Source organism: Larimichthys crocea, chromosome XXI (assembly GCF_000972845.2).
Source record: "Larimichthys crocea isolate SSNF chromosome XXI, L_crocea_2.0, whole genome shotgun sequence".
NCBI classification, from domain to species: Eukaryota; Metazoa; Chordata; class Actinopteri; family Sciaenidae; genus Larimichthys; species Larimichthys crocea.
In genome coordinates this window covers 9,641,726-9,667,371 of record NC_040031.1, presented here as the reverse complement: position 1 = coordinate 9,667,371, position 25,646 = coordinate 9,641,726, and the positions used below count along the sequence as shown (strand labels likewise).

The following is a 25,646-nucleotide window of genomic DNA, read 5'->3' as shown; positions in this document are numbered from 1 at the left end:
ATAATTCTGCTTCCAGAGCAAGCCACTGAAGAAATCACAGACCTGGGACCTGCAGCAGATCTTAAGGCCTCAGATCCAGCTCCAAAGTCTAATCAAGCACCTCATCACAACGTGGAAGAACTTCCAAAACCCAGCAAAGACAGCTGCAGTACAAATAACTCCAAGGAGGCTCCTCAGCAGTCTGAAAGCGTTGAACACCTTGCTCTTTGCCTGGTACATTTACTTAAGTTCTCTAGCCTACAGGCTGTTTAACTGCTGTAGTCCAGGTTTGGGAACTGGAAACATACATACTGTATAAATGGAGGGTATGAACCTATTTGATACATCTACCTTTGCAAGCAATAATCAATTCCTTTGGTGTGTTTTTCGCTTCAGGGAGGAGACGTGACTTCACTCAGAAATCTCTTGCCTGAACAGCTACTCGTTGATATCCTGGCGGAAAGATTGCAGGTCAGCTGTCACGCTTTTTCCCTTTCGAAAGAGAAAAGATAGCAGGCTTAGAAGTAGAAAGTAGAAAGTAGAAAGACTGCAGTCATGCTACATGCAGACATCCTATTTGTTCTTGTACTTGCAGATATCATATGTAGTGTTTGTGTTTATCTATGTTTGACGTGTGTCTTTTCGTGTTTGCTCTCTTTGTCTTGTCATTTTCATTACTGTTGGTGCCGCCGTCATGAGAACAGCTGAAAGATTGCTACCGTGGCATCGTGATCAGCAGCCTGGAGTCTGTGTACACTCAGTCAGTGGCAAGCACGCTGCAAGTTGTTCTCAAGGCACTTAATAACCGCAAACACATCTATGTAGTCAACTTGTCTGACTCCTACGCTGCCCTGAAGGCACGGGAGAGAGCACAGAGAGAAACCGAGGGTAAAAAATGCATCAGCTCACATGCAACGTACACAAAATCTTACATCCAGAGGGCAGAACTCATTAAAGTCTACTCATATGGAGTGTGGAACTGTCTGCGCGTGTCCTTCAGAGGCTCTGGAGAAAGAGAAAGCTGAGAGGGAGGAAAAGTGGCTGCAGGAGCTGGATGACGAAGAGTATGACGCTCTGCCAGAAGAGGAGAAGGAGCGTATTGTCCATTGGCATCGAGAGAAGCTCAGACAGAAGAAACTCAGGTACTGACTGGAAGCCTCTGCGTTGTTAGGCCAGTTTCTGTCACAAAAATGTTGCTACAGATTAAAAAGAAGAGTTCTACACCACAGAGCTTCTAGTCCTGCTGTCAGAAATCAGCAGACACAAAGATAACACGTTTAGAAGTATCAGTAGGGCTGTAAGAAGACCCAAAACAATTAAAAATATTAGTACAGCAGGCAGTTCTGTGTCAACAAACCAGCATTGTGCTGTTACGGTCATGTACAAGGAATGGGACATGAATTTAAATGCTAAAAAACATCTTTCCATGACAAATATGAGGGATGTATGTATACACGTGTACTCACATGTATACATACAGTACATTAGTATAGAAATATATCAATAAAATTGATCAAATCTAAGAGGAACTAAGGAAATATGATTTATACTTGTACTGTACAAATCTTTATGTTAATCTAGTGAGGGGGTTCTTTCTTGAGGCCCACTGTTTATTAAGTGTTGGACACTATTTTGTTAATTTTTTAAACCTTTTGGATTTTGAATTGAATCCTTATGCAAGAAGAACACAGTTGTTGAATCAAGAGCGACAGATAATAGGTCAATATCAGACTGGATCTCTCATTTTATTATCCAGATTTTCTTGCTGTGCATGTGTGTATATCTGTACTTGTGTGTGCACCTGTGTTGTAAGGGAGCTTGAGAGAATGGAGAAGGAGCAGGAAGAAAAGAGGCAACAGGAAGAGATGAAGAGGTTGAGAGAAGAGGAGTTGAAGAAGAAGAGCAAAAAGGCTGGAAAGAGTTCTTTAGATTCTAAGGAATTGCTACGGAAGAGGAGTTTGCTGGAGGGAAAGCAGGTCAGCACTCCTACGTTCCCTTTAGCACACAGAAACACACACTTAATATCCCAACCAGTGATCATGAAATGTATTTCTTTAATGTCTTCTCCAGTCAAGTGAGGCATTGAACAGGCAGAGGACGTCTCCCTGTAACACCTCTAAAGAGTCCCTAGTGGACGTAAGAGAGCAACAAAACTCAAATGAAGGTGCACTTCTGAACTAGTCCCCAGTAAATGTGAATCACACGACATAAATGATGGTAATACACTGTAATCTGGTTGGTTAGCTGCTGACATATGGTTCTCTTTGCTACTACAAGTGCATCATGGCAAGCAGTCAGAACAAAACCCAGCATTGCATGCAGGTTCCCCACAACCCATAGAGAAGCTGGAGAGAGAAAAGGTACATTTACTGCCAAGAGACACTGCAACTTCACTGCTACACAATGTACTGTTACTCCTTTGGTACAAAAGAAAGACTACAAATGGAATTATGGATATGTGGATTTATATACTGCTACATAATCTGATGATGTTCACAAACAAATGTCACTTTGCATTTATACCTGACATGTTTGTGATCGTATGTCAGAGCTCAGAAACTGCAGAGATGAAGAAGCTAAAAAAAGAAAAAGAGGTGAAGAAAAGTATAAACAGCGGAGCAGAGATGGACAATAAAGAAGCTTCAGTGAAAAAGAGCCCGTCTGCTGAAAAGGAGGTATTGACACCTATGACGTTAAATTCCACTAAACCAGATTCACACATACACAGTTTGTCAATCATGGATTTTTTTATTTGTTTTGTTTTATTTTTTCTCCAGCCAGCAGTTGCGCTGGAAAGTCATCGGACGTCTCCCCCAAATCCCCCTAAAGAGCCACAGCTGGATGCAAAAGAGCAAACGGAACATTTAAATGGAGATGCAAGCAAATGTACAGCTGATCATACACACAGTTTAATCTGATTTCTTACATTTTCTGTCTCAAGATTTAACTCCTCATGAGGTTTCCTGAATTAATTAAGTCACATTTAAGTGACAGCTGTTCATTAATTAAATCAAAAATTCACCCATGTGTTATTATTGGTCCTCTCAGCTAATATAGTGCATCAGAGCAAAGCAGCTGATCCTTCACAGAAGAAGACAGATGAAGCCAAGAAATTACAGGCAGAGGCTCCTCAATCTGCAGAAAAACTGGAGGGAGAAATGGTGAGTTTATCAAGGAGCAAAGTCAACCCCGTGAGCATTTAGTGTCACTACTGACTCCTTTCATTACACTATTAATGTTATGTTAGCGACATATCTGTAATCTTCTTGCTGTTTCTGCTGTCCCACCCTTGATTCCTATTCCAGTCCACTGTGGATGAGCTGCAGTCTCAGTTTAGTGTGTATGAGCAGAGTCAGGAACAGGTGGAGCACATCCTGCGGCACTGGGACCGAGCCCAGGGCTCGTTGCTGGTCCCGCTACCCAGCGAAGAAGGGTCAGAGGAAGTGGTGACGGAGAAACAGGCGAGTTTGCTGACTGTCAGTTGAATTCTCTCGTATCCTGTTTGTTTTCTTTTGTATTTAAAATTGACATTAACACTGCCTGGCAAATTGGGGGAATGACGTTTTTCTCCTTTATCCCCTCCCAAACTGCTGCCTGCAACATTGTCAACACTGGAGTGGCCCAAACCCAAGAAATGGTTGCTACAGAAGTACTGAATTATCTAATTAGATGTTTGTTATGTTGTGTTTTTTTTTTTATCCTTTGCACACAGACTCCTCCTGTTGGCAAGAGGAGCAAGAAAGCCAATAGCAAGATCTTGTCTCCGATGCCCAGTGCCACAGCTGTACCAGTTGAAGCAGGCAAGTCAGGAGACGAGGTGTCTCAGCAGTACGTCATCCCTCACCTTGTGCTGAATGTAACAAGCAAAGACTACCCGAGTGCCACAGAGATGCTAAAAGGCAGCGTCCTGCCTCCACTGGACGAGGTATGGCTGCCTGGTTTTTATGGTTTTGTTGCTTGCATAATTTACTGGTGTCATTCCAAAAATCTGCTTATTACTTCTTAATCTGTTTCCCTATCTCCTTTGGTCTCATTAGGTGTTAGATAATTTGGGGTTGGGACCCAGTGGCCCACCCATCCCTCCACCCACCACCTTCTCTATAGTTCCTTTCCCCAAAAACAGGGAGCAGTCTAAGAGTCAACTCAGCTGTGACTGTTTCACCTTCCTGGTTCCCTCGGGGCAGGACGAGGATGAGGAGAAGAAAGATTCAGGGGAAAATTTACAAGCATCAGTTGGAAAGGTAATGATAAGAATAACTAGTGCTGATAATTCATCTGCTACCAGTTTATGATAATGGTGTTTAACGGTGATAATGGCGTGTGCACATTAAAGGAAGGGGCAGCGGTAACACCTTCCAAAACTCGTAGCAAGAGCAGCAGGGAGAGTGCAGTAACAAAGGAGCAAGAAAAGAAGAGCAGAGAGAGTCAGAGGACCAAAAAACGAACACTGTTACGTGTCTCCTCTACGTCTGACTGCAGCAAATCAACACAAGACCAACACCAAGAAACCTTAGAGCTGATACGCAAACAGAGGCAAGGGGAACACACACACACACACACACACATTCAAGATCTTTGCTTTGTTGTTCTTATTTTACTAAGCGCGTGTGTTTGTGCATGAATTCATGTGCAGCCTGACAAAATTTCGTTGGGTCATCCCAGCCAATGATGAGGTGGTTCTGAGGATCTGGTTCTACACAGACTCTCCAGGGAAGTTCGAGCAAACCTTCAGCTTTGAGCTACTGGGAACTCAGAGACAATACCAGCTGCTCTGCAGAGGAGTTTGCACCTACCCCTCCATCTGCAGAGACTACAGGTGAGTCCAATTTTAGATTTTAAAGATTAAAAGTGAACTGAAATGTAATTGTATCATTCCTTTGCCACACTGTGTGTTTTCTTTTCTGAAACCAGAAGGAAAATAAATTATATTTGATATTTTTTCAGTTTCATGATGTGACCTCGATTTTGTTAGTTCTCTGTGACGTGACACGTTTCAGTAGAGCCTGTCAAACCTTTGCATAAAGGACTCACACCAGCATTTCATCACAGAAACATCACACTGAGCCAGACAGCAGCAGCTACACAAGAACAACTATCCACTTAAGCTTACAAACCTACAATCAAACCTACAAACATGCACACATCTGGTCCTGCACGTCAGCTTGTAGCCCAAACAAGCAAATATTCAGCAGGGGAAAGTTCTCTGCTTATGTCGGTTTGCAGGCTATTGCGATTCTTTTTCTTCAGTAACAACACACTATTATGTCTGTTGCTGGTAGGCCATGGTGTAAAACTGTTGCTATTGTTTCTTTTAATAAAACAAAACTATTTATAGTAAAGCATTAACACTATTGTTCACTGCAGAGAGGATGACTAAGTTATCATATGTGGTTTTCCCAGGACTCTTTTTGCCCTCAGTAAGAGGGCGCCACGAATGGAAGAAGGGATCCAGAAGACTTACCTGATCAAACCTGGATGTTTTGAGTTTGGACCGTTACTCTGTGGCAAGAACAGAGACAGGTGAGAGGCAGAATGACAGCAGTGAATGGATTAGTGTGCGTTCAGTCATCAGTCTTTGTATTTTTTAAATACGTCTGTGTTTGTGTAGATACAAGGAAAATAAGTACCCGGAAAACACAGAGAGACTGGTGATTCATAACAACTCAGGTCTGGAGGCTGAGGTCCAGTTCCGTTTCCAGCATGATACCCAGGCTACAACATATCTGTTGGACCCCCCAGCCATGACTCTCAAACCTGACCAGAAACAGGTACCACCGCTATTCAGATAACTCGTCATGTAACCAACATAGAAATATCACATTAAGAATATTCGGTTACTCTAGTGGCATTTGCACATGTAAATATTATTCTCTCTGTCTGCTAGGAGTTGGCAGTGTGGGCCTACCCAACAAAACTGGGACAAATAAAGGACAGTGTTGTTTGCCATATCAAGGACAATCCGGAGCTCGTCATCATCGACCTGTCCTGCTGGGGCGTTCGTCCCGAGCTGAAGCTGGAAAGCAAGCATTTGCACTTTGACAGGATTTTGCTGCACAGGTACCAAAATATTGAATGATCAATCAGGGAAGATAAACGATATTTTCCAAAATAGCTTGACAAATGATTTTCACCAAGCACAATGAAAGTCAGGAGAGCATGATAAAGTCAAAATACTGTACATCACAGACATAACATTGATTTTTCCCTGTCTCTCTGTCCTTTACTCTGCTCCACCCACCTACCTTCTTCCATCCACCCCTCTAGGTGGAGCACCCGTAGTGTGACGCTGCATAATAAGACAGCTCTGCCTGCATCCTGGAGATTGCAGGGTGTGGAAGAGTTGGGCGATGAGTTCACCGTGCCACAGGATCAAGGTGTCATCTCACCTAACTCCTCCTGCTCCCTCACCTTGCACTTCACGGCCAAAAAGCAAGTCCACATTAAGAAGATCTTACGCCTGGAGGTAAAGTGAAAGTATAGAAGTAAACATGCTGAAACAAGCATGAAGTAGGTTGTGATCTGGAAATACTGTTCAAATGTTGATGTAGGCAGACAGTCAGAAGCACCTTCAGATATCAAGGACGACTCTTAAATGTGTAAAAGTCTCATGGAAATGTGCAGATTTGTAGGTTTGTAAGTTTATATGTGTCAAACTGGGTGTTCCACAGATGCCTTTGCTCATATGTACGACATGTCCTGTGTGTTTTGTTTCAGGTATCCGACGTGGAGAAAATTCTAGGCATCGTACAGACCGAAAACATACATGTAAATGCTGAAGCCTATGATATAGCTCTGGAGATCTCACCAGGTATAATAAGAGCTTTCAAACATTTCATTTTTATGGCTAAGAAACATGAGATTTGAACCCAGGACCTTTGTGGGTGTTGTGGGTGACAGTGTTCATTCAGCTATAGCACTCATGTCACAATAATTACAAATGATATACACTTGTTTCTGTGGCAGATGACTGTATGGACTTTGGAACCATCAAAGTCTTTGAAGAGGCCAAACTGTCTCTCAGGATGAAAAACCAAGGGAAATATGAAATAGCCTACAAGTGAGTTTGAATTGCTAGTTTTTAACTTATCATAGTGTTAAAGTATCAGCCTGAGTTTCATGTAACTGTAAGCACACTTTATCTTGTTCATTGCATTCTTTTCTCTCCACAAGGTTTTCATTTCAGCAGACTGACCCGACTCAACCAAAGCCAGACTCCATTTTCATCGTTTCCCCGCAGAGCGGTGCTCTAATGCCCCACTCGAAGCCCACATTGGTGCAGATCCTCTGCAAACCCAATACGGAAGTCTTAATCAGAGAGCAGCCTGTTCTGTCATGCCAGGTCTGAGACACTTGTGAACTATTGATTTTATTTGATTTGATTTTGCTTAATGGCAAAGAAAACCTGCCAGTTTTGGTGTGCACCAACTTGTTTAATGTCCTAGTTTAACAGGATTATGCACACATCAGGTGTACTGGTGGCATCCCATATAATCATTGTTTCATGTCATACCCCTCTCAATCCCTATGATTCCTGTCTCAATGTCCAAAATAATACTAATAACTAGTTACAGTAATAACATTCTGAATGGGGTAATTCATTTAAGATCTGTTTTCTCTTCTGCAGGTGATTGAACCCAGCATTGGTGATGAAGGAGAAACTATAGCCATCTTACCTGTCACGGTTTCAGTGAAGTCTGTCTTCTCCAGGTTAAGGCTTGATTCCCATGACTACTACTCCTACTCCTACTACCATCTTTTACTTACTTGTTTTGTTGATAGGGTGTACTTCTGAGAATTCAACTAAACACAAAATTGTTTCCAAATTGTGTGGACCTTCTTTAGGTACACGATCACACCTGCGTATGACATCAACTTCGGTCCGCTGGTCTACGGCAGCAAGAAAAACCTAAGCTTCACCATTGAGAACAATGGAGTCTTTGAGACCTGTTTTACCATCTACTGCACGATCACAGACCCCGCTTCACCAGGAAGGGCAGGGTAGGAGACCAGAACACACACACACACAAACATGGACACCTTTCCACAAAACTAAGATGGAATGGACGAAGGTAAAGGAAATGCAGCTCAGCACAGGTCAGTGTTGTAGTAAAGACTAGACCGAGACTGAAATAAAACCAACGCTTAAAGGGGTTGAGAGGAGGACCAGACAGTACATACATAGGTACTACTAATATGTGTCACTAATATTTGTATGATCTAGCATCACTTACACTTACCGCTCTTTAAAATACTTCCTTTCAAAGTGGTGATAAGAGTTTGACGTTGTCCGAGCCGTCTCTTTTTGGTGCAGGAAGCCAAATTTGTTTTTCTTGGAGTACACGTGTAAGCAGTGGGGGAGGAGTGACAGCTCGTTAACAGTATATCCAATCACAGTAATAATGATTTCAAATAAATCCGATATTTGTGGTGGTTGTAGCATTAACTAATCTTGAAATAAAGACCTCTTGAGACTGAGAAAAAATGTGGTTGATTCCGAGACCAAGACCTTAAAAAAGTGGTCTCCTCCAACAATGACATTGCTGTATGTGACAAATCCCATATTCAAGTGTAGATAAAGTAGATAAATGAAACTCCATTTACACATTATTGTGTTACTAATTCCAACAGAATGAACTGCAGGGAATTTGCTGGTGTGGTGAAAAAGCCCTCTGATGATATGTAAGTGAAACAAATGAGAGACAGTATAGACAATTGCTTAATGTGATTAGTCATGAAAGGTCTGAAAGGTGCAACTTTTTGTTTGTATACATTCAACACCAAAGGGCACAGTTTATTGTCCAGCGTTAACTCTGTCAGAGGCATCAAGTGCTGCCTGACATGATGACAAACCGTCTGTCACGGTCATTCTCCAGGATCCGTTTGCTTAAAGATGTTTTAGTTAAGTTGTGGTTTGTGTCCCTGTCTGCTGGTCTCAGGGGTCAGGGTAAGAAGATGTCTCAAGAGAGCCTCTTTGGTGCCGCTGGCAAACAGAGAAGCAAGTCCATCCAGAAAGACACAAGAATTCCACAGGTGAGAGACGGCAACAACGACGGTGTCTGCTGACTTGTGTAGTTTTTGTTTTGTTTACATAGCAGCATTGTTACTAATACATTTTTCATTTGCACCACAAAAACTAATGAAAGCATGTGAAAAAAAAAAAAAAAAAAGTACTTTTTTTCTGAGCCTCTCTAATTCAACCGTTTCTCTCCAGAATTGTCTCACCATGGGGGTCTTCTCAGTGTCTCCCTGCACTGGAAGCCTGCAGCCAGGGTCGCAACAGGTGGTCACAGTGAACTGTGCCGGTGAACAGCTGGGCAACTGGAGCCAGATTCTGCTCATTGATATCAGTGACCGTGACCCCTCAGTCCAGCCTGAAGGCATACCGTACAGACTGCTGGCTGAAGTCTGCAGGCCAGGTGAGAGCTGTATGATCTGGAACTGACTTATATGATTCAGAACATTGATTGTGTAAACATTCAGAGGGTGTACATCATCATTTTCCCTTGACTAATACTCCGACTTTTCTTTCTTTGGCTTCCCAGGCATAACTTTAGACATGGCCTCCATCTTCGAGGAACACCATCAGTGCAACAACAGCAGTCAGCTCTCCTCTGAGCAGTTTTGCAACGCTGAGGGAATTTACGTCCAGGAGGAGAACAAGTTTGTTTTCAACAAAGTCCTGGTCGGTCAGACCGCTCGTGCCCGCTTCAAACTCACCAACAACAGCAAGGTGCCCTGCGTGCTCAGCCTGGCCATCAGATATGCCAGTGTTAGGGTAAGATTTCTATGGCCATGCATGTACCCATATGGCTCTATGAGTACATGCATGGATAATTGCATACAGGAGCATCAATGATTACAAACAGTAGTGAGCAAAAATATGTTGTATTTCCTTACAGGCTCCTCGTAACATCGATGTTTTTGATTTGTCCGTCACAACACTGAGCATTCCCAGCCAGTCTCACTCATTTGCTGTGATCACCTTCACACCGCAGACCATGCAGCTCTACAGTGCTGTGTTTGAGGCCACAATAGAGGGGACTAGCAGGTATATAAGAGCATGACTGTGTTTGCTACCACAGTGTTATAGTATCTCCACCAGCTTTGCTTTGCTGAACACAGTCCACCTTCTCTCTTCTCAATCAGATCCAGAACGACACCCACATTTAAGAGCAAGGAGCTGGAGTTCAACCTCACAGGTGAGGGTAATCTGCCTAGCGTGTGTGTGGTGCGTCCAGCTCTGAGGAACAGCAGAGGAGGCCCAGTGCTGCAGTTCAGACGGGTATTGGTCGGGCGCCGACTTACGCTGCCCCTGGTGCTGCTAAATGATGGAAATATTCCAGCTCAGGTGAGAGGAGACACATTTCTGTCCTTTCATGTTTTTCTTCCAACCATTTTCAAACAATTTATTTTGCTTTGTTGCTGTGTGTATTGAATAGGTCAATATTGACATGCTGGATAAACACGGAGTGTTCACCCTCAAAGCTGCTCCTGGCAACACTTGCAGCTCCATCCACTGCACACAGCTTGAGGGCAGCACTGATTCAGGTGCAACAAAAAATTGAATTTATACTAGATGCAGAAATCCAAGGTGCTGCTGCAATAAGCTCAACGCCTCCCCATATTTCCTGTCTGTGACACTTTTCTTCTTTCACAGAACATCAGTTGGTGCACCGAGCCATCCTGAGGCTGGATGTTAACAAGCAGGCGGAGTTTGAGGTCGGCTTCTGCTCTGACAAGCCCCTGAGTGTCAAGGCCAAGATGTCACTCCGGGTGGAGGACAACCAGTACAGCTGTACCACAATACCAGTGACCGTAGAAGCTTACCAGGAAATCCTCTCTTTGTCGAACATCAACAGGACATCACAGGAAATAGATCAGGAAGATGATGAGGAAGGTAGGAGAATAAAGGAGGGCTGCAGACTAATCATGTGGCAGAGAAAGAAGTGGACAGCAGACATATCGATCAGCTGTAGCAGTCATTCCCTCCTTGTCTTTCATTCCCTAAAAGACATGGAGGCTTGTTTCTTATCCTGGATTTTTCTACAAGGCATATTTCTCTCTCACAGGTAATCATGAGGTGCTGAATTTTGGTGACTGCCATGTAGATTGTCCCTACCAAGAAAGTTTCACCATGACGAACCACAGCAGCAGCCAGGCGGTGAGGTTTGAGTGGCCTCCTGCTGGACCCCATGTCTGCTTTTCACCACAGGTGTGAAATAATCCAGGTGTAGCTGTAGAACAGGTCAAGATTGTTGTTGTTCTTTTTGTGGTTATTTGTGTCTCTTTGTGTTTGTTTTGTGTCTCGTGGTTGTTTTGTGTCTCGTTGCTGTTGTTTTTGGTCTTGTTGTGGTTGTTTTGTGTTTCGTTGTGGTTGTTTTGTGTCTCTTTGTAGTTATTTTTTGTCTCTTTGTGGTTGTTTTGTGTCTCTATGGGATGATACTTGGCTGTATGTATTCAAAAAGAATCTGCTTTTTCTTACAGGTAGGACACCTTCATGCTGGTTGCTCTAAGGAAGTGACTGTCACCTTTCACTCGAATCAGCCAGTGACTGTGGCCAGCCAGCCAATGAGGTGCAAAGTTTCTCAGGTGGAGTTCCAGCAGCCACTAGAGCAGGTGACGGACTGGGATGACAGAAAGAGGACGGTGCAGTGGCTAAGTTCTTCCAAGCAGGGTTCAGTAACACCGCAGCAGCATGTGAAGAATAAGGTAAACAAGTTGACAAGTGATATGAAAGAGATGTTGAAGAGACAGTTCAGTTATTTTACCAAATGTTTACATCCGTTTGCATACAGGTAATAAAGACAGATCCTGAGCCCAGCTGCTCTGTGGTAGAGGGCTCCCAGTGGGAGTTGGAATTGCACATCAGTGCAGTTTGTGACTATGTGAAGTTCAGCTGCAATACCGACTCCATCCACTTCAAAGACACCATGCTCTATCAGAGCAGGCTCCACCAGTAAGTTGGGCTCTGGGTATATGGAGTATCTAACTATATAAAACTATATAGCGAGCCAGTGATACTGGATTTTTAATTGTGTCTTTCCTGAGGGGTCAGATGCTAAAGTGGACCTCCTGCTGCATGCAATAATCTTGACACAAACTCATTCAGTAAAGCTAATAAGATCATGTTTTTATGTTTATTGCGTGTGTGTCTGGGTGAAGACTGCAGATTGTGAATCACAGCAAGGTCAAACTGGAATTCTCCTTTGACGTCCTCATGGACAACACTGCCAACCACGGCCATGGAGGTACTTAGTGTAATATTAATGTAGACCTTGAGGTCAACTTGTTTGCATTAGATTTGATATAATATAATGTGAACATGTGTCGTCTATAACAGATGAGACCCATAACTCTCGACCGAGCAGCAGGTCAGTGCAAACTGGAGCCCGTCCTGCCAGCGCTCTGGCCAGCGTGATGTCTCTTCTAATGGGGAACCCTGAGCTTCCCCCCATCAGCGTCGAGCCCAGCATAGGGGCCATAGAGCCGAGTGCGACGCAGACTTTCAACATTCGCTTTTCACCTCTGGAAGTGGCCCAGTTTCAGGGCAGGCTGCTCTGCAGGTACAATCATTTTGGTTATGAAAGAAGAGGGTGGCAGGAACATGTCAAGATTATTCTTGTGACACACACTTACTTACTTTTCTCTCAGCATCCCCAACTTGCAGGACGGGGATCAGGCTCCCTGTATCTCGGTGTGTGGTCGAAGCCTGTTGCCCCACTGTCACTTTGACTTGGAGGAGTCAGACTACATCAGTGGGATCCGCTGCAGCCGAGGCCACCTGGACCCAAACACCAGGGTCATAGAGTTCAAAGCTGTTGGCTTCTCTACACCATTGACAAGGTAACAGAGAAAGAGCGAGACGAGTGCTTTGTATCTCTATCAGCGTAAGCCCTAACACTTTGAATGTGTGTGTGTGTTGTTTGGTTTATTTCACAGAGGTTTTACTGTGCAGAACCCAACCAGTAAACCATACTTATTCAAGTGGAGGTGTGAAGACACAGGCGGCAGCCCATTCTGCTGCCTCACGCCAAGTGGTACCATCCAGCCTGGGAAGAAAGTAGAAGTGAGGATGGAAGGACACACATATTTGATGTTTCACGTCATTCTATTCATCTTCATGTCATTGCACATCAGTCAGTCTTCATTTCATTAAAGTTTCAAGTTTCCCCACCTCCTCATGTCCCACTTCATCACAACAGATCTAATTGCATTCCTTCCACTTTAATCCTGTCTTGTCACAATCTTGGCTATTTAAACTCATCTCATCTGATTTAATCGGTTCTAGTTAATCTAATGTTCTAGGTTGTTCATCACTCTTCCCTCCCTCATCATTACTCCCCTTACTCTTTCCCTAACTTTTTGTGTGTTTGCAGGTGCGTTTTAAATACGTACCTGAGCAGCTGGATGTGGTGGAGTCATTCTGGAGCTTTGTGGTTGAGTCTCTGTCACTGTCTGTCCCCTTCCTGTGTGTGGGTACCACCAGACAGCCACTCGTCTATCTCGACAGACCTCACGTTGACTTTGGAGAACTGCTTGTCGGTATGTAACATACACACATTTAGATAGATTCACACGCTTGTACGTGCATTTACATACATCTCCTTCAAGTAGCACCACATAATCAACACAAAGCAATATTATTCTGAGTATTTTCTCCTGCAATGTTGTGATAGTAATCTGGTGGATTTTGGTGTTCAAGTACATATACAGTACATTTTATGCAATAGAGTGCCAACACTTGTATGTAATATCTGTAAAATTTGCCGTCAAACTTTTCTGATCTGTTTATTTTGACATTCTCCACACATGCAGTCATAGCTAGCTCACCTGACCTGGTGCCCCGATGAAAGCTGAACTTTTCTCTTTTATAGTTAACATAAAAATTTCACCTCGTAAATCTCCTGCAGATAGCAAAGACAAGACAAGGCTCCTGTGAATCACAGTAAAATAGACCTTACAACATCTAACACTGCCCACGTGTGAAGACTAGAAGCAGCTACTGATCCAGACTTGTCCTGAGCCTCCGAGCTATTTGAATCGTGTGCGGTGCTGCGATGATGACTAAATTCATCAGATGAATCACACAAAAGAAAATAATATAATCCACTTCCATTAAATTGAACAAGTCTCTGGGACCATAACAGATTTCATAACTTACTGTTTAAAGAACACGCTCACTCCACCAGCCTCCGCTTATGTGAAAAATTACATCTGCACTCAGTTAAAATCCTAAAACAAACCTCCTAGGTTGAACCTTGGTTGAATTATTGGCCACTGTTATCCAAAAAGTTTCTGGTATAAACCTGTAATGAGTCTTATATCCCTGGCTACCACATCCAAACACAAAAGAAGATGTATTCTTTAAGAGTGACAGAAAGTGTGTTTAACAGAAAATGGAAAATGTATTAAGGTTTAAACATGAAGACATCAATAATATAACGACAAATAATATAATTTACTGATAATAATGTAAACGGATGTATGTGTGTGTGTGTGTGTGTGTGTGTGTGTTTGCACAGGTCGCAAAGTGGAGCAGACGGTCAACCTGGTGAATGGAGAGGACGAACCCTTTCACTTCTCTGTCACACAGGCATCTCTTCTATGCGATGACCAGCAGTCCAGCCTCATTTTGCAGCCCATGACGGGCATGGTAGCGTCCAAAGAAAGGTTAATGATGTTTACAAATGTCCATGAATCACTGACTTTACTATTATAACATACAGTTAAAAGTCACGGAGAGTATCTGTCAATTGCTGTGACCTCTTTGCTGCAGGTTGCCATTGTCGGTGTCCTTCACACCTTGCCGTGAGGGCTACGTGAGCTTCAGATTGGTTCTCAGGGTGAAGAGGAAGTCAGAGCCACTCGCACTCACAGTTAAGGCTGATTGTTTCACCATGAGAGCTTCTGTTCAAGTTGAGAATCCAGGCGGGGGACTTAGAGAGATCAGCCCCAACCACCAAGACACTCTGGACTTTGGCAAGGTCAGCGTGCTTTCACATCACAGACATAAATACTCACTTTATGTGTGAAGTTGAGAGAGTCACCTTCTTGTTTGTGTCTGTAAATATTTGTAGGTGGAGATCTCAGAGAAATCCACCGTTAATTTCCTGGTGTCCAATCTGGCAAGATTCAGCCTGGAAGTGAACTTTGACCTAACGGGTCCCAGCGAGCTGCTGCAACACTTGGAAGTGAGACCACAAAATGCCACGGCTGAAGTTGAGAAGCAGCTACAGTCGTCGCTCTTCTTTTGTCCCCAGAGCATTTGTAACCTCCAGGACGTCAGACTGAGTATCAAGGTGAGAAGCTTATCTTCTCTCTGTGAGTTTTAAAAGATCAACTCAGCCAGCTTCACTTAATCTGTCACATTGTGTTCAGCGAGTTGAAATGAAAGTTGCAAAAGTAAAAGTCTACTTAACTTTACTTCACTACATCTGCTTTTCTCTTCATCATAGAGGTATGCTAAGATTACTGTCAAACTGTGACATTATTAAACAATGTTTTGTTCTCAAATTTTATCACATTGCTCATAAACATTGAAACCAACTACATAATTTAATTTTAAAAAGATTGGTCTTTTCATTTTACACCATAAAATTGTTGAAATATGTGGGTTATTGTGGGTGATTAAACTGACTGTAGTGTTTCTATTCCCACCTGTATTCATGATTGGTTGATTAGGTATATTAGGTATCACCTAATAATAAACAATAGTTCAGTTCAAATGTGACATGTTCTTTCTTGACACTTGTTTCTGCTTTTCAGGTCAAACACGGGCCAAAATTCATTTTTGCCATTAAAGGCACGGCTGTAGCACCTAGTCTCGAATTCTCCTTTACCAAGTACAACTTTGGCAAGTGCTTCCTGCACTGTCCTGGCATGGTGCCGGCCTCTCAGACTCTAGTGATCGGCAACAAAGGCGAAAGGGACATGAGGTACTTGCAGGTGTACCGCATAAAGAAATGTTTAATGTAAGGGTTTGAGCGTTAAAGGCTGATTTGAAAAACCTCCTGTGCTCCACTTCCGCCCTCCTCAGCGTCCAGTGCCAGTTCAAGAACACCTCTTACCTGGAGATTGACTTCCAAACAGATATTTTGTCTCCTGGTGCCGTGATGGAGGTGCCAGTCAGCTTCTATCCTCGCGAGACGTGCCGGTACCATGAAAAACTCAGCTTCATCTTAAACAGCTGTGTCACAAAACAGGTGGAGATACTGGGGCAAGGCATCGAGATGAAGGTAAGAGAGAAGAGTGTGAGTGTCAGTGGGCACTGGTTCCATCAGCTCTATCCATTTGACTGCATCATAGACTGATGTATTAAATCAAATGAACCTGTGCGTGTGTCATTCTGTCCTAGCTGGAGGTGGAAGATCTCAGACAGAAGACAGTGAAGACAGTGAAACTAGGATCTCTGATGTTGGGTCAGAAGGTGAAGAAACAAGTGGTTCTGGTCAACCGCAGCCCTGTAGAAATTTCCTTTACTCTTCTGCTCAACACAAACACACTGCCGGAACCAAGGGTAGGGAATACACACACACACACACAAACAGTGATAAACAGTGCATCATCATCATTATCATCATCCTCTCTTCTCCACCTCCATGTTCTCATCCAGGATCTGTCAATCAGTCCAGCAAGTCAGCTGAGGCTAAAGGCTGGTGCTTCATGTAACGTTGAGATCCAGTTCTCACCTCGTCAGCACATACCTCCCTTCACTGCTGAGCTGCTGGCAGAGTTTGCAGGCCTGTCACACCCCCTGCTGACCATCCAAGGCTGCTGCCGGGTAAGTTCATTTTAAGAGGCTGGTGCAAACGATGCCCGGCTTCCCTTGAGTCTGTAGTGCAACTCCACAGTGTATGTTGGATAAAGTCATGTTTACCACTAGTTTCCATTGACATTACAGGGTGTGGAGGTCGAGCTGGACCAGAACCACCTATCCTTTGGCGCTGTTGTCCAGCACTGCGAGGCCAAGAAGAAAATTTTCATGATGAACACTGGAGACATTGGTTCCAAGTGAGTCGTAGACTGGTGCTATGAGAACATAAATGTTTTGTTGCACTTGCCTTTTTTAGTCTCATGGCTCATTCTGGTTTGATTTTTTTCTCTGTCCACCTTGTTACCAGGTTCCAGTGGAAAACAGAGAATTTCCCCACAGAGCTGTCCATCACACCAGCTAAAGGCTATATCGGTCCAGGCATGCAGGTTCCTTTCGAACTGACTTTTGCCCCCGTGGAGCTGAGCAATGACGCAAGATATGAGAACTTGTCTTGCTGCGTGAAGGACTCCTCCTCACCCGTTACCCTCACTGTGACAGGCTCCTGTATCATAGCCTCCACGAGCAAAGAGGTTTGATTGATGCACTTTTATACAATTTAAACAATCTATAGAACAGATACTCATTGTGGGTTTTGTATCTGATGACCAGTATCACACTTATTCTATGTACTGTATGTGCTCTGACACAAATTACACTACCTGCACCAGGAAAGCTCCACTTAAAGGAACAATGTGTAACATTTAGGCATAAATTGAATATAATATACATAACCACCACACTGCTAATGTAGCAGTTTGAGTTTGAGAAGTTAGGATCACGCTTATTATTTAGCAGAAGAAGAGCAAAGAGAGCAGGAGTCTGTGCATCAAAGAAGTGAAAATATGAAGAAGCAAAATGAAATCAGGACGGAGGACGGCAGAAAACAACGATAAACATCGCTGAGGCCTTTCCCTTATTGATATCTCTGATAATGGATTAATGTTTTTAACATGACACCAAATCTTACACAATGTACCTTTAATAATAACATCATAACAAAGTTTCTAATACCGCTGCAGCCTTACGTCAGGTCAAACAGTTCGCACCGGCTCCATATGAATCCCCACTTTGATTCATGTGCCATATATTACAAAGCAATGCAAGTAAAAGGCTTTAGGGTTTAAAAAAATAGCAAATGAGTATTTTGGATGTCAGTTTGAGGTTTCTCTGGTAAGCATTAAGCTGAAAGCTACCTTGTCAGCAGTGTAGCTTCTCATTAGTCAGGGTGGCTAAAGGCCAGCGGCAGATAATTTGAAAATTGACCGTTAAGTCGCTCTCAATTAGCTGATTATCCACTAATGAGGAAAGGGTTTAGAAAGTGTGTCATATTATGCTGGATTTGGGTGATCAACATTGAGGTTTGTTTGCTTTTGTCAGGTATCGCCTATATAATGCCTTTGTCCCTCTGACCTCTTGTATCCAGGTGGTGAGTTTTGTTTGCCCAGTACGTGGCTCTCAAACCCAGACCCTGCGCGTGTCCAACCCCATGAACCAGCACTGCACCATCAGACCTGTCATAGAGGGCGAGCAGTGGAGCGCCGCAACCTCCGTGATCCTCAAACCCCTCCAACAAGAGACATACAAGATCACCTACAGACCGCTGACCATGACTGCTGAAGGAAATAAACACCTGGTAACATTCACAGTGCATTCTTTGTAACAACACAAAGCAAAACAGCGTAAGCTATGAAGTGTGGCGTTAACTTGTCACTTATCTCTCCTTCTTATTCCCTCAGGGATCAGTCTTTTTTCCCTTCCCCGATGGGACAGGCATGCTCTACTCCCTGCAGGGAACTGCTGAGCCTCCCAAAGCAGAGGACACCATTGTGCACGAACTGCCTGCCAAGACTCACCACACACTGTTGCTTCCCGTGCACAACTGGCACTCCAAGCAGCAGCGGTAAAACATACACAGACACAAACACACGTTTTAGTTTTATTTAGTGGCATTTAACAGGGTTGTTGCTGATTGCAACCCGCTAAAGGGAAATATTTGGCTCTCTGGCTCTGCTAAATGCTCCAATCTGTTCACCAGTTAGTTTGGTGTTGGGCAGGTAGTGAACAGTAGGTTTCAGAGCTATTTTGGTGACACCCAGAGCTCCTTGGAAATATATTTGTTTTGAACTTGTCCATTATTCAGGTTCCGTGTGCTGATAGAGATCCTGAAACCTGACAAGCCAGATGCTGCAGTGTCCCTCAAGGGTCTCCAATATATTGATGTACCTGCTTTGGCCAAGGCAGACTACAAGATGTCTTTCTTTACGTACAAAGAGGGGCAGTACAACTCCAAGGTTTGATCACACATTCTGTGACCAGGTCTTGATATATTTCAGAGCTTTGTCTTCACGTCACCCTGGAACTCTTCTCCTCAGGTGACGTTCCGTAACGTGTCCGGTGAGTACTTGTTCTACTTTGTGACCTTCGAGGCCACGTCTCCAGGAGTCCTGTCCATCATAGAGCTGGTGACCCCTGTTCGCCAGAAGGCCTCGGCCACAGTACAGGTGGAGAACCCCCTGACCACAGCTACCTACCTCACCACAGAGTGCAAATGTCTTGACATCAGCGCTCCATCTCAGCACACGGTGCCGGGACAGTCCAAGGTGGATACAGAGCGCATCTATTCACAACAGCTGTGTTCCGAACAGACTTTAATTAATGTGTGTGTCTCTTTAGGGCTCCCTGAGCTTTGAGTACCAGCCCCTGCGTGTAGGCGAGTCTACAGCCCGGCTGACTCTGTGTAGCAATGACCTCGGCTACTTCCACTACGATCTGCTTCTCAGAGCTCTGCCAGCACCACCAGAGAAAGCAGTCCACTTCACCACCTCTCTGGGCAGCAGTCACTCTGTTCCCGTTAAGTTCTTCAACTACTCCCGCGTCAAAACCGAGTACTCATGCAAGGTATGAAGATATTAGTCTGAGCTTTTCTCCAGTTTCAACAAAATAAGTGAAATAGTTGCTTGTGTGTGACTTTGTGCTGTCATGTGACCCCCTTCTTGTTAACTCTCTCCTGCAGACTGATTGCTCACACTTCACAGTGGATAAGAGTGTCGGTGCTTCTCCGGGCTTCCAGGCGGGTTCAGAGACCAGCGTGGAGGTTTGCTTCGACCCTCATCAGCTGGGTGAAGTCAGAGGCCAGCTGACCTTGTCCTCAACGGTCGGTGGCGAATACATCTTTCCCTTACACGGGATGTGCCTCACTCCCAAAGCACAGGGCCCTTTCAGCATCAAGGCAGGACGCAACGTCGCTATCCCCTTCAAGAACATCTTCCTGCAGACCACCGCTTTCTCTTTTCAGGTAACGAACCGATGACCCTGAGGTTCAGGGAAATAACCAGATAGATGAGTGGAACAAAAGTTCAAAATGTGATAGTTCTGGAGGAGGATTAGTGTCACTGAGAATGAATGTGATTAATGATACAGCCACTGTGAAGAAAGTCAGTACGTTTACCTCCCTTTATATTATATCTGGAATTAGTTTAATCGAAGCCTTATTTACCTTGCTCCTAGGTGGACAATCCCTGCTTTACTGTGAAAGGTGTGGACACAATCCCCTCCAAAAAGACCCAAAACATCATGGTATCCTTTGAGCTCCCTGCAGGAGGATCTCCGGGGCCGTGGTTTGGCAATTTGACCATCACCAGCCAGCGCTCTGAGGGTCACAACAAACCTTGCTCTTGGGTCTTTTACCTGAAGGGCCATCGCCCCGAGACTTGAAGATTTGTACACACATGCAATTGGCTGTGCAGACACACACACACAGACTACACACATACACACACACTACACACAACATAACATACACTAGATGCCAAAATAAATGTGCACTCCAGCCTTTATTGTGTATTTTTCTTTGCAAAATAATGAATCCGATGCCTGAAGTTCAACGTTAATGCCATACATACAAGCCAGAATTACCCTGTGTGTATTTATGTCTCTTAATTTGTCAAATGTGTTTTAATAAAATGAATCTGGGCCGGGCCTGTCACTGCTCACTCATTTCCACATGGAGGGGGATGATGGCTGATGGGTTGGACTCATTATTCACTTCATATTTGTGTCTTTTGGTCATTCTTGTATCCCAGTGTGTTCCTGTTTTAATGAACAAAAACTCCCTGTGTGTTTTTAGACACACGGCACATTGCAGGAAACAGGCGCTACTCAACTGACGGGGCAGAGCTGGAGGACACACGCATTACTGACAGCTCAGCGGACACTCCTCAACAAAAGACAAAGCAAAGTGGATCTAATCTAACTGTATTAGCATCATTAGACATTATTGTCAATGCACATACAGTGTTTTCCTCATATCCCTGGTGCAAAAGACAATATACATGAAATATAAAAATATATATATGCAAGTTCAAATCAAATTACATCAGATTTTATTTGTATAGCCCAAAGTCACAAAGTACATTTGCCTCAGAGGGCTTTGCAATCTGTACAGGGAGTGACACCCTCTGTCCTTAGACCCTCGGTTCGAGTGAGGAAAAACTTGCCCACAAAAAACTTTTAACAGGGAAAAAGGTGGAAGAAACCTCAGGAAGAGCCACAGAGGAGGGATCCCTCTCCCAGGACGGACAGACGTGCAAGAGATGTCACGTGTACAGAACAAATCAACACAAACATACTGTACAATTACAATGACTGACAAAATGATAATGAATTACAATTAATGATAAAATGACCACAGTAGCAGATATGGTAGCAATAATGACAGTAATAATATGTGTAGTGGACGTCGTGCAGGACCACAGCAGCAGCCACGGTCCACGGGAACCTGCTGGACGACAGAGCACAGAAACTCCAGGGAAGAAGTTTAGTTAGTAACATGCATTAATGAGACGTGTATGTTTACAGATGGTGAGAGATAGAAAGAGAGAGGGGAAGGAGAGTCCCCTGGTAGTCTAATCCTATGGCAGCAAAACTAAGGGATGACCTGAGCCAGCACTAACTAGTCTGTGATTATTTTATCATTCATTGTAATTGTACAATATGTTTGTGTTGATTTGTCCTGTACACGTGACATCCATTACACGTCTGTCCGTCCTGGGAGAGGGATCCCTCCTCTGTGGCTCTTCCTGAGGTTTCTTCCACCTTTTTTCCCTGTTAAAATGTTTTTTTGTTGGCAGGTTTTTCCTCACTCGAACCGAGGGTCTAAGGACAGAGGGTGTCACTCCCTGTACAGATTGCAAAGCCCTCTGAGGCAAATATACTTTGTGACTTTGGGCTATATACAAATAAAATTGATTTGATTTGATTTAATCTTATAATAAGTTTATTCTTAAAAGTGTTGACCGTGTCTGCCTCCGGAACCCAGATTATAAAAGATATCTAAGAAAAAATACGGCAAATCTAAAAGATATAAACAGTATAAATATGTTCAGATATAAAAGTTACTTTTTCATCCTGACTACTTTAAACTGATCGCCTTATTATCATCATTATTTTATTATTTCATTTTATTATTATGTTTGTGTTGATCTGTCCTGTACACGTGACATCCATGGCACGTCTGTCCGTCCTGGGAGAGGGATCCCTCCTCTGTGGCTCTTCCTGAGGTTTCTTCCACCTTTTTTCCTGTTAAAGGTTTTTTTGTGGGCAAGTTTTTCCTCACTCGAACCGAGGGTCTAAGGACAGAGGGTGTCACAGATTATAAAGCCCTCCGAGGCAAATGTACTTTGTGACTTTGGGCTATATACAAATAAAATTGATTTGATTTAATCTTATAATAAGTCTACTCTTAAAAGTGTTAACCGGTATATTGTCTTTTGCACCAGGGATATGAGGAAAACACTGTATGTGCATTGACAATAATGTCTAATGATGCTAATACAGTTTAGATTAGATCCACGTTGCTTTGTCTTTTGTTGAGGAGTGTCCACTGATATGTGTGATGAGTGTCAGATATAAAAGTTACTTTTTCATCCTGACTACTTTAAACTGATCGCATTATAATCATCATTATTTTATTATTATAATTAGGTTTAAACCTTTCCTCCGCGTGTTTTCCTATATTTGCCTCCGCGTGTGTTTGTCGACACCTTGTGGACACTCTGCGCTACTACACCGCCCGCTCTTTTTAAATATATTTCCGTCAGGCACCGTGTCGGCCACCCTCAGCCTCACGCATGACGACGGCGTCCTCTGTGGTAGCTTTAACGAAGGACCCAGAAAACGGCGGGTCGTCGTCTGGACTCAGAAAAAAACAAAAATAAAATCCGGCAGAATCTGAATCATCTCATCACACACGGCGGTAAATATCTCTCTGTGCGGGTGTGTGGCTCGTCCGCGGTCAGACGGGCGGTGAATGCGTGAGAAGCGTGAGCGGGGTTCGGTGATGTTAGCGGGTTAGCGGCAGGAGAAAGTGGCGCTGTTAATGAATGGAGTTAATTAATAAACGAGCTGTGTGTGTTTGTGTTTTAACTGAGCGGCGCTGACTTCTTTAAACCCGGTGAGGTAAAAATAAACTGCATGCGACAAAGGAGCTGATTTAGAAAAAGGTAAATACGCGGTAACTTGTGCTAAGCTAACGTTAGCATCAGTCGCCGGTTGTTTGCGTGTAAACACGAGTCTGTGTGTGTGTGTGTGTGTGTGTGTGTGTGTGTGTGTGTGTGTGTGTGTCTCTCTAGTCTCTAGTCTTCAGTCTCTAGTCTTCGTCTCTGGTCTTCGTCTCTGGTCTTCGTCTCTGGTCTTCAGTCTCTGGTCTTCAGTCTCTAGTCTTAGTCTCTAGTCTTAGTCTTCAGTCTCTAGTCTTCAGTCTCTAGTCTTAGTCTCTAGTCTCTAGTCTTAGTCTTCAGTCTCTAGTCTTCAGTCTTTAGTCTCTAGTCTTCAGTCTCTAGTCTTAGTCTTAGTCTCTGGTCTTAGTCTCTGGTCTTAGTCTCTGGTCTTCAGTCTCTGGTCTTCAGTCTCTAGTCTTCAGTCTCTAGTCTTCAGTCTCTAGTCTTAGTCTCTAGTCTTAGTCTCTAGTCTTCAGTCTCTAGTCTTAGTCTCTAGTCTTAAGTCTCTAGTCTTAAGTCTCTAGTCTTAGTCTCTAGTCTTAGTCTTTAGTCTCTAGTCTTAGTCTCTAGTCTTAGTCTCTAGTCTTAGTCTCTAGTCTTAGTCTTTAGTCTCTAGTCTTAGTCTTTAGTCTCTAGTCTCTAGTCTTTAGTCTCTAGTCTTAGTCTCTAGTCTTTAGTCTTTAGTCTCTAGTCTTTAGTCTCTAGTCTTTAGTCTCTAGTCTTAGTCTCTAGTCTTAAGTCTCTAGTCTTTAGTCTCTAGTCTTAGTCTCTAGTCTTAGTCTTTAGTCTCTAGTCTTAGTCTCTAGTCTTAGTCTCTAGTCTTAGTCTCTAGTCAGTTGATTGAATTGAATGAATTCATCTTCAGTGCAACTTTGCTAAGTGTCTTGTCTGTTGTTTCAATACACACTTAATATGCACTTGATTTCATTCTTTATATTTATTAGAAACACACACACGCTGAGGTTAATTTGCCTTTTCAGGTTGGTGGTTTTCTTCCTGCACATATCCGTCAAAACAAAACATTGTGACTTTTTCTCTGCTTCTAAATAATGGAAATTAAAACCACACGTCCAGTCTCTCTTTTTCCTTCCGAGCATGATCGCGGTGTCCGTGTTTCTCCTGCGTGCTGTTTGTTTTCAAGCCACAGGTGCGAGAGCAGCCAGAGGATCTCAGACGTGTGGAAAGAAGTGCTGGCACAAACACATGACGGCAGGACTGGATGCTGCTTTTTGTTTCTTATGTAGGAGACGAAAACAAGGAGGACGTTTTTGTTCTTGCGTGACATTATTCGTCAACAAAAACACACATTGGCACATGTGTTTTTAGAACATTGTATCGCCTCGTCGTCGTCTCGTCTTAGTCAAGAGAAAAGGGCTCGTTGATGAACATATTTCATCTCGTCTGATAAAATGAACACTCTGTGAGCAGGTCGTTTGTTTGTTTTAAAGGCAGCTAACTCAGCCACAGTGCTGCTTCCTGCAGACTTTGAATGTCCCTCCTAAAAACAGTCAAACTGCATTTACGTTTTAATCACTTAGCTGACGCTTTTATCCAAAAAGTGACTAACAGGGAGCAATTTGGGGTCCAAGGACACTTTCAGAATCAGAAATACTTTATTAAATAGATATTAGATAGACATACTTTATTTATCCCAAGCTGGGAAATTACAGTGCAATTACAAAAGGTAGGAAAAGGTAACAAGAAGTATCACGACCTTACAAAACCAGCAGCGAGGTCAAAAGAGGCCCACAGCCTGGATAATAGTAACAATGTGTAACTACCTTCCGTAGTAACCGCAGAGGTGCTCATAGCCTGGCTGCTGCCGCTGCTGCCAGGTCGAGATTCATCTCCAGTCCGAAGCGTGTCAAAAACACGACATTCATTTCAAAATATTGCATGTTGTATGCGCAAATGTTTCTGCATGTTCGTCGTGTTCCCTCCCGACGCTGTTATCTCCACTTTGCAATGATTGCAAGTCGCCCTGTTGCCGTCTGTTTTTGGTAAAATGCAGCCAAACTTTGGAGCGTTTGAACCGAGTGGGTGACATTGTTTACTACTGATTGCACTGCACGTGCCAAACTTGCGGAGGTTACGTGGCGTACTTCATGCTTTCTGGAATCGATAAGAGAATCGTTAGATAAACTGCCAAACGATTCCATGGAATTGAAACACACGGAGCCCGGGATCGAACCACCGATCAGGTCGCGTTCACATTGAATAACGTATATTATTACTGTCCATACTAGGGATGTGACTTTTGATCAAAAACACTATTCGAAATTCGATTCGAAAATCGACAGAACCCCGCCCGCCCCCACCCACACACCCAAACGCGCGCACACATGACAGACAGGGTG

At 43.6% G+C, this 25,646-nt stretch overlaps 2 protein-coding genes across 5 annotated transcripts in view; both read left to right on the top strand.

The window, feature by feature from the left end:
* hydin (HYDIN axonemal central pair apparatus protein) overlaps positions 1-20,815 on the top strand; it is a 56,026-nt gene extending 35,211 nt beyond the window's left edge. For all 4 annotated transcript variants that reach the window (XM_027273045.1, XM_027273044.1, XM_019276140.2 and 1 more), the window contains 56 exons: positions 17-213; positions 376-450; positions 684-867; positions 980-1,121; positions 1,793-1,955; positions 2,050-2,143; positions 2,257-2,339; positions 2,529-2,654; positions 2,757-2,865; positions 3,028-3,140; positions 3,285-3,440; positions 3,692-3,904; positions 4,017-4,220; positions 4,313-4,512; positions 4,613-4,795; positions 5,380-5,499; positions 5,588-5,747; positions 5,864-6,036; positions 6,244-6,442; positions 6,694-6,787; positions 6,943-7,036; positions 7,150-7,318; positions 7,604-7,686; positions 7,822-7,977; positions 8,608-8,658; positions 8,916-9,009; positions 9,191-9,395; positions 9,522-9,754; positions 9,879-10,027; positions 10,126-10,327; positions 10,419-10,527; positions 10,637-10,876; positions 11,049-11,191; positions 11,464-11,688; positions 11,775-11,935; positions 12,142-12,227; positions 12,320-12,542; positions 12,631-12,822; positions 12,919-13,045; positions 13,356-13,521; positions 14,502-14,649; positions 14,756-14,963; positions 15,057-15,278; positions 15,745-15,914; positions 16,016-16,214; positions 16,334-16,495; positions 16,592-16,759; positions 16,880-16,989; positions 17,100-17,322; positions 18,216-18,425; positions 18,529-18,692; positions 18,933-19,083; positions 19,165-19,392; positions 19,466-19,690; positions 19,806-20,087; positions 20,300-20,815. In XM_027273045.1, the coding sequence (XP_027128846.1) occupies positions 17-213; positions 376-450; positions 684-867; positions 980-1,121; positions 1,793-1,955; positions 2,050-2,143; positions 2,257-2,339; positions 2,529-2,654; positions 2,757-2,865; positions 3,028-3,140; positions 3,285-3,440; positions 3,692-3,904; positions 4,017-4,220; positions 4,313-4,512; positions 4,613-4,795; positions 5,380-5,499; positions 5,588-5,747; positions 5,864-6,036; positions 6,244-6,442; positions 6,694-6,787; positions 6,943-7,036; positions 7,150-7,318; positions 7,604-7,686; positions 7,822-7,977; positions 8,608-8,658; positions 8,916-9,009; positions 9,191-9,395; positions 9,522-9,754; positions 9,879-10,027; positions 10,126-10,327; positions 10,419-10,527; positions 10,637-10,876; positions 11,049-11,191; positions 11,464-11,688; positions 11,775-11,935; positions 12,142-12,227; positions 12,320-12,542; positions 12,631-12,822; positions 12,919-13,045; positions 13,356-13,521; positions 14,502-14,649; positions 14,756-14,963; positions 15,057-15,278; positions 15,745-15,914; positions 16,016-16,214; positions 16,334-16,495; positions 16,592-16,759; positions 16,880-16,989; positions 17,100-17,322; positions 18,216-18,425; positions 18,529-18,692; positions 18,933-19,083; positions 19,165-19,392; positions 19,466-19,690; positions 19,806-20,087; positions 20,300-20,506 (9,173 nt within the window). In that variant the 3' untranslated portion in view covers positions 20,507-20,815. The remainder of the gene's footprint in view (positions 1-16; positions 214-375; positions 451-683; positions 868-979; positions 1,122-1,792; positions 1,956-2,049; positions 2,144-2,256; positions 2,340-2,528; positions 2,655-2,756; positions 2,866-3,027; positions 3,141-3,284; positions 3,441-3,691; positions 3,905-4,016; positions 4,221-4,312; positions 4,513-4,612; positions 4,796-5,379; positions 5,500-5,587; positions 5,748-5,863; positions 6,037-6,243; positions 6,443-6,693; positions 6,788-6,942; positions 7,037-7,149; positions 7,319-7,603; positions 7,687-7,821; positions 7,978-8,607; positions 8,659-8,915; positions 9,010-9,190; positions 9,396-9,521; positions 9,755-9,878; positions 10,028-10,125; positions 10,328-10,418; positions 10,528-10,636; positions 10,877-11,048; positions 11,192-11,463; positions 11,689-11,774; positions 11,936-12,141; positions 12,228-12,319; positions 12,543-12,630; positions 12,823-12,918; positions 13,046-13,355; positions 13,522-14,501; positions 14,650-14,755; positions 14,964-15,056; positions 15,279-15,744; positions 15,915-16,015; positions 16,215-16,333; positions 16,496-16,591; positions 16,760-16,879; positions 16,990-17,099; positions 17,323-18,215; positions 18,426-18,528; positions 18,693-18,932; positions 19,084-19,164; positions 19,393-19,465; positions 19,691-19,805; positions 20,088-20,299) is intronic.
* Positions 20,816-22,887: 2,072 nt separating this feature from the next.
* Positions 22,888-25,646, top strand: part of sf3b3 (splicing factor 3b, subunit 3) — a 25,564-nt gene continuing 22,805 nt past the window's right edge. Inside the window, exon 1 of the mRNA XM_027272787.1 lies at positions 22,888-23,045. The gene's annotated coding sequence lies outside the window, so the exon portion shown is untranslated. The remainder of the gene's footprint in view (positions 23,046-25,646) is intronic.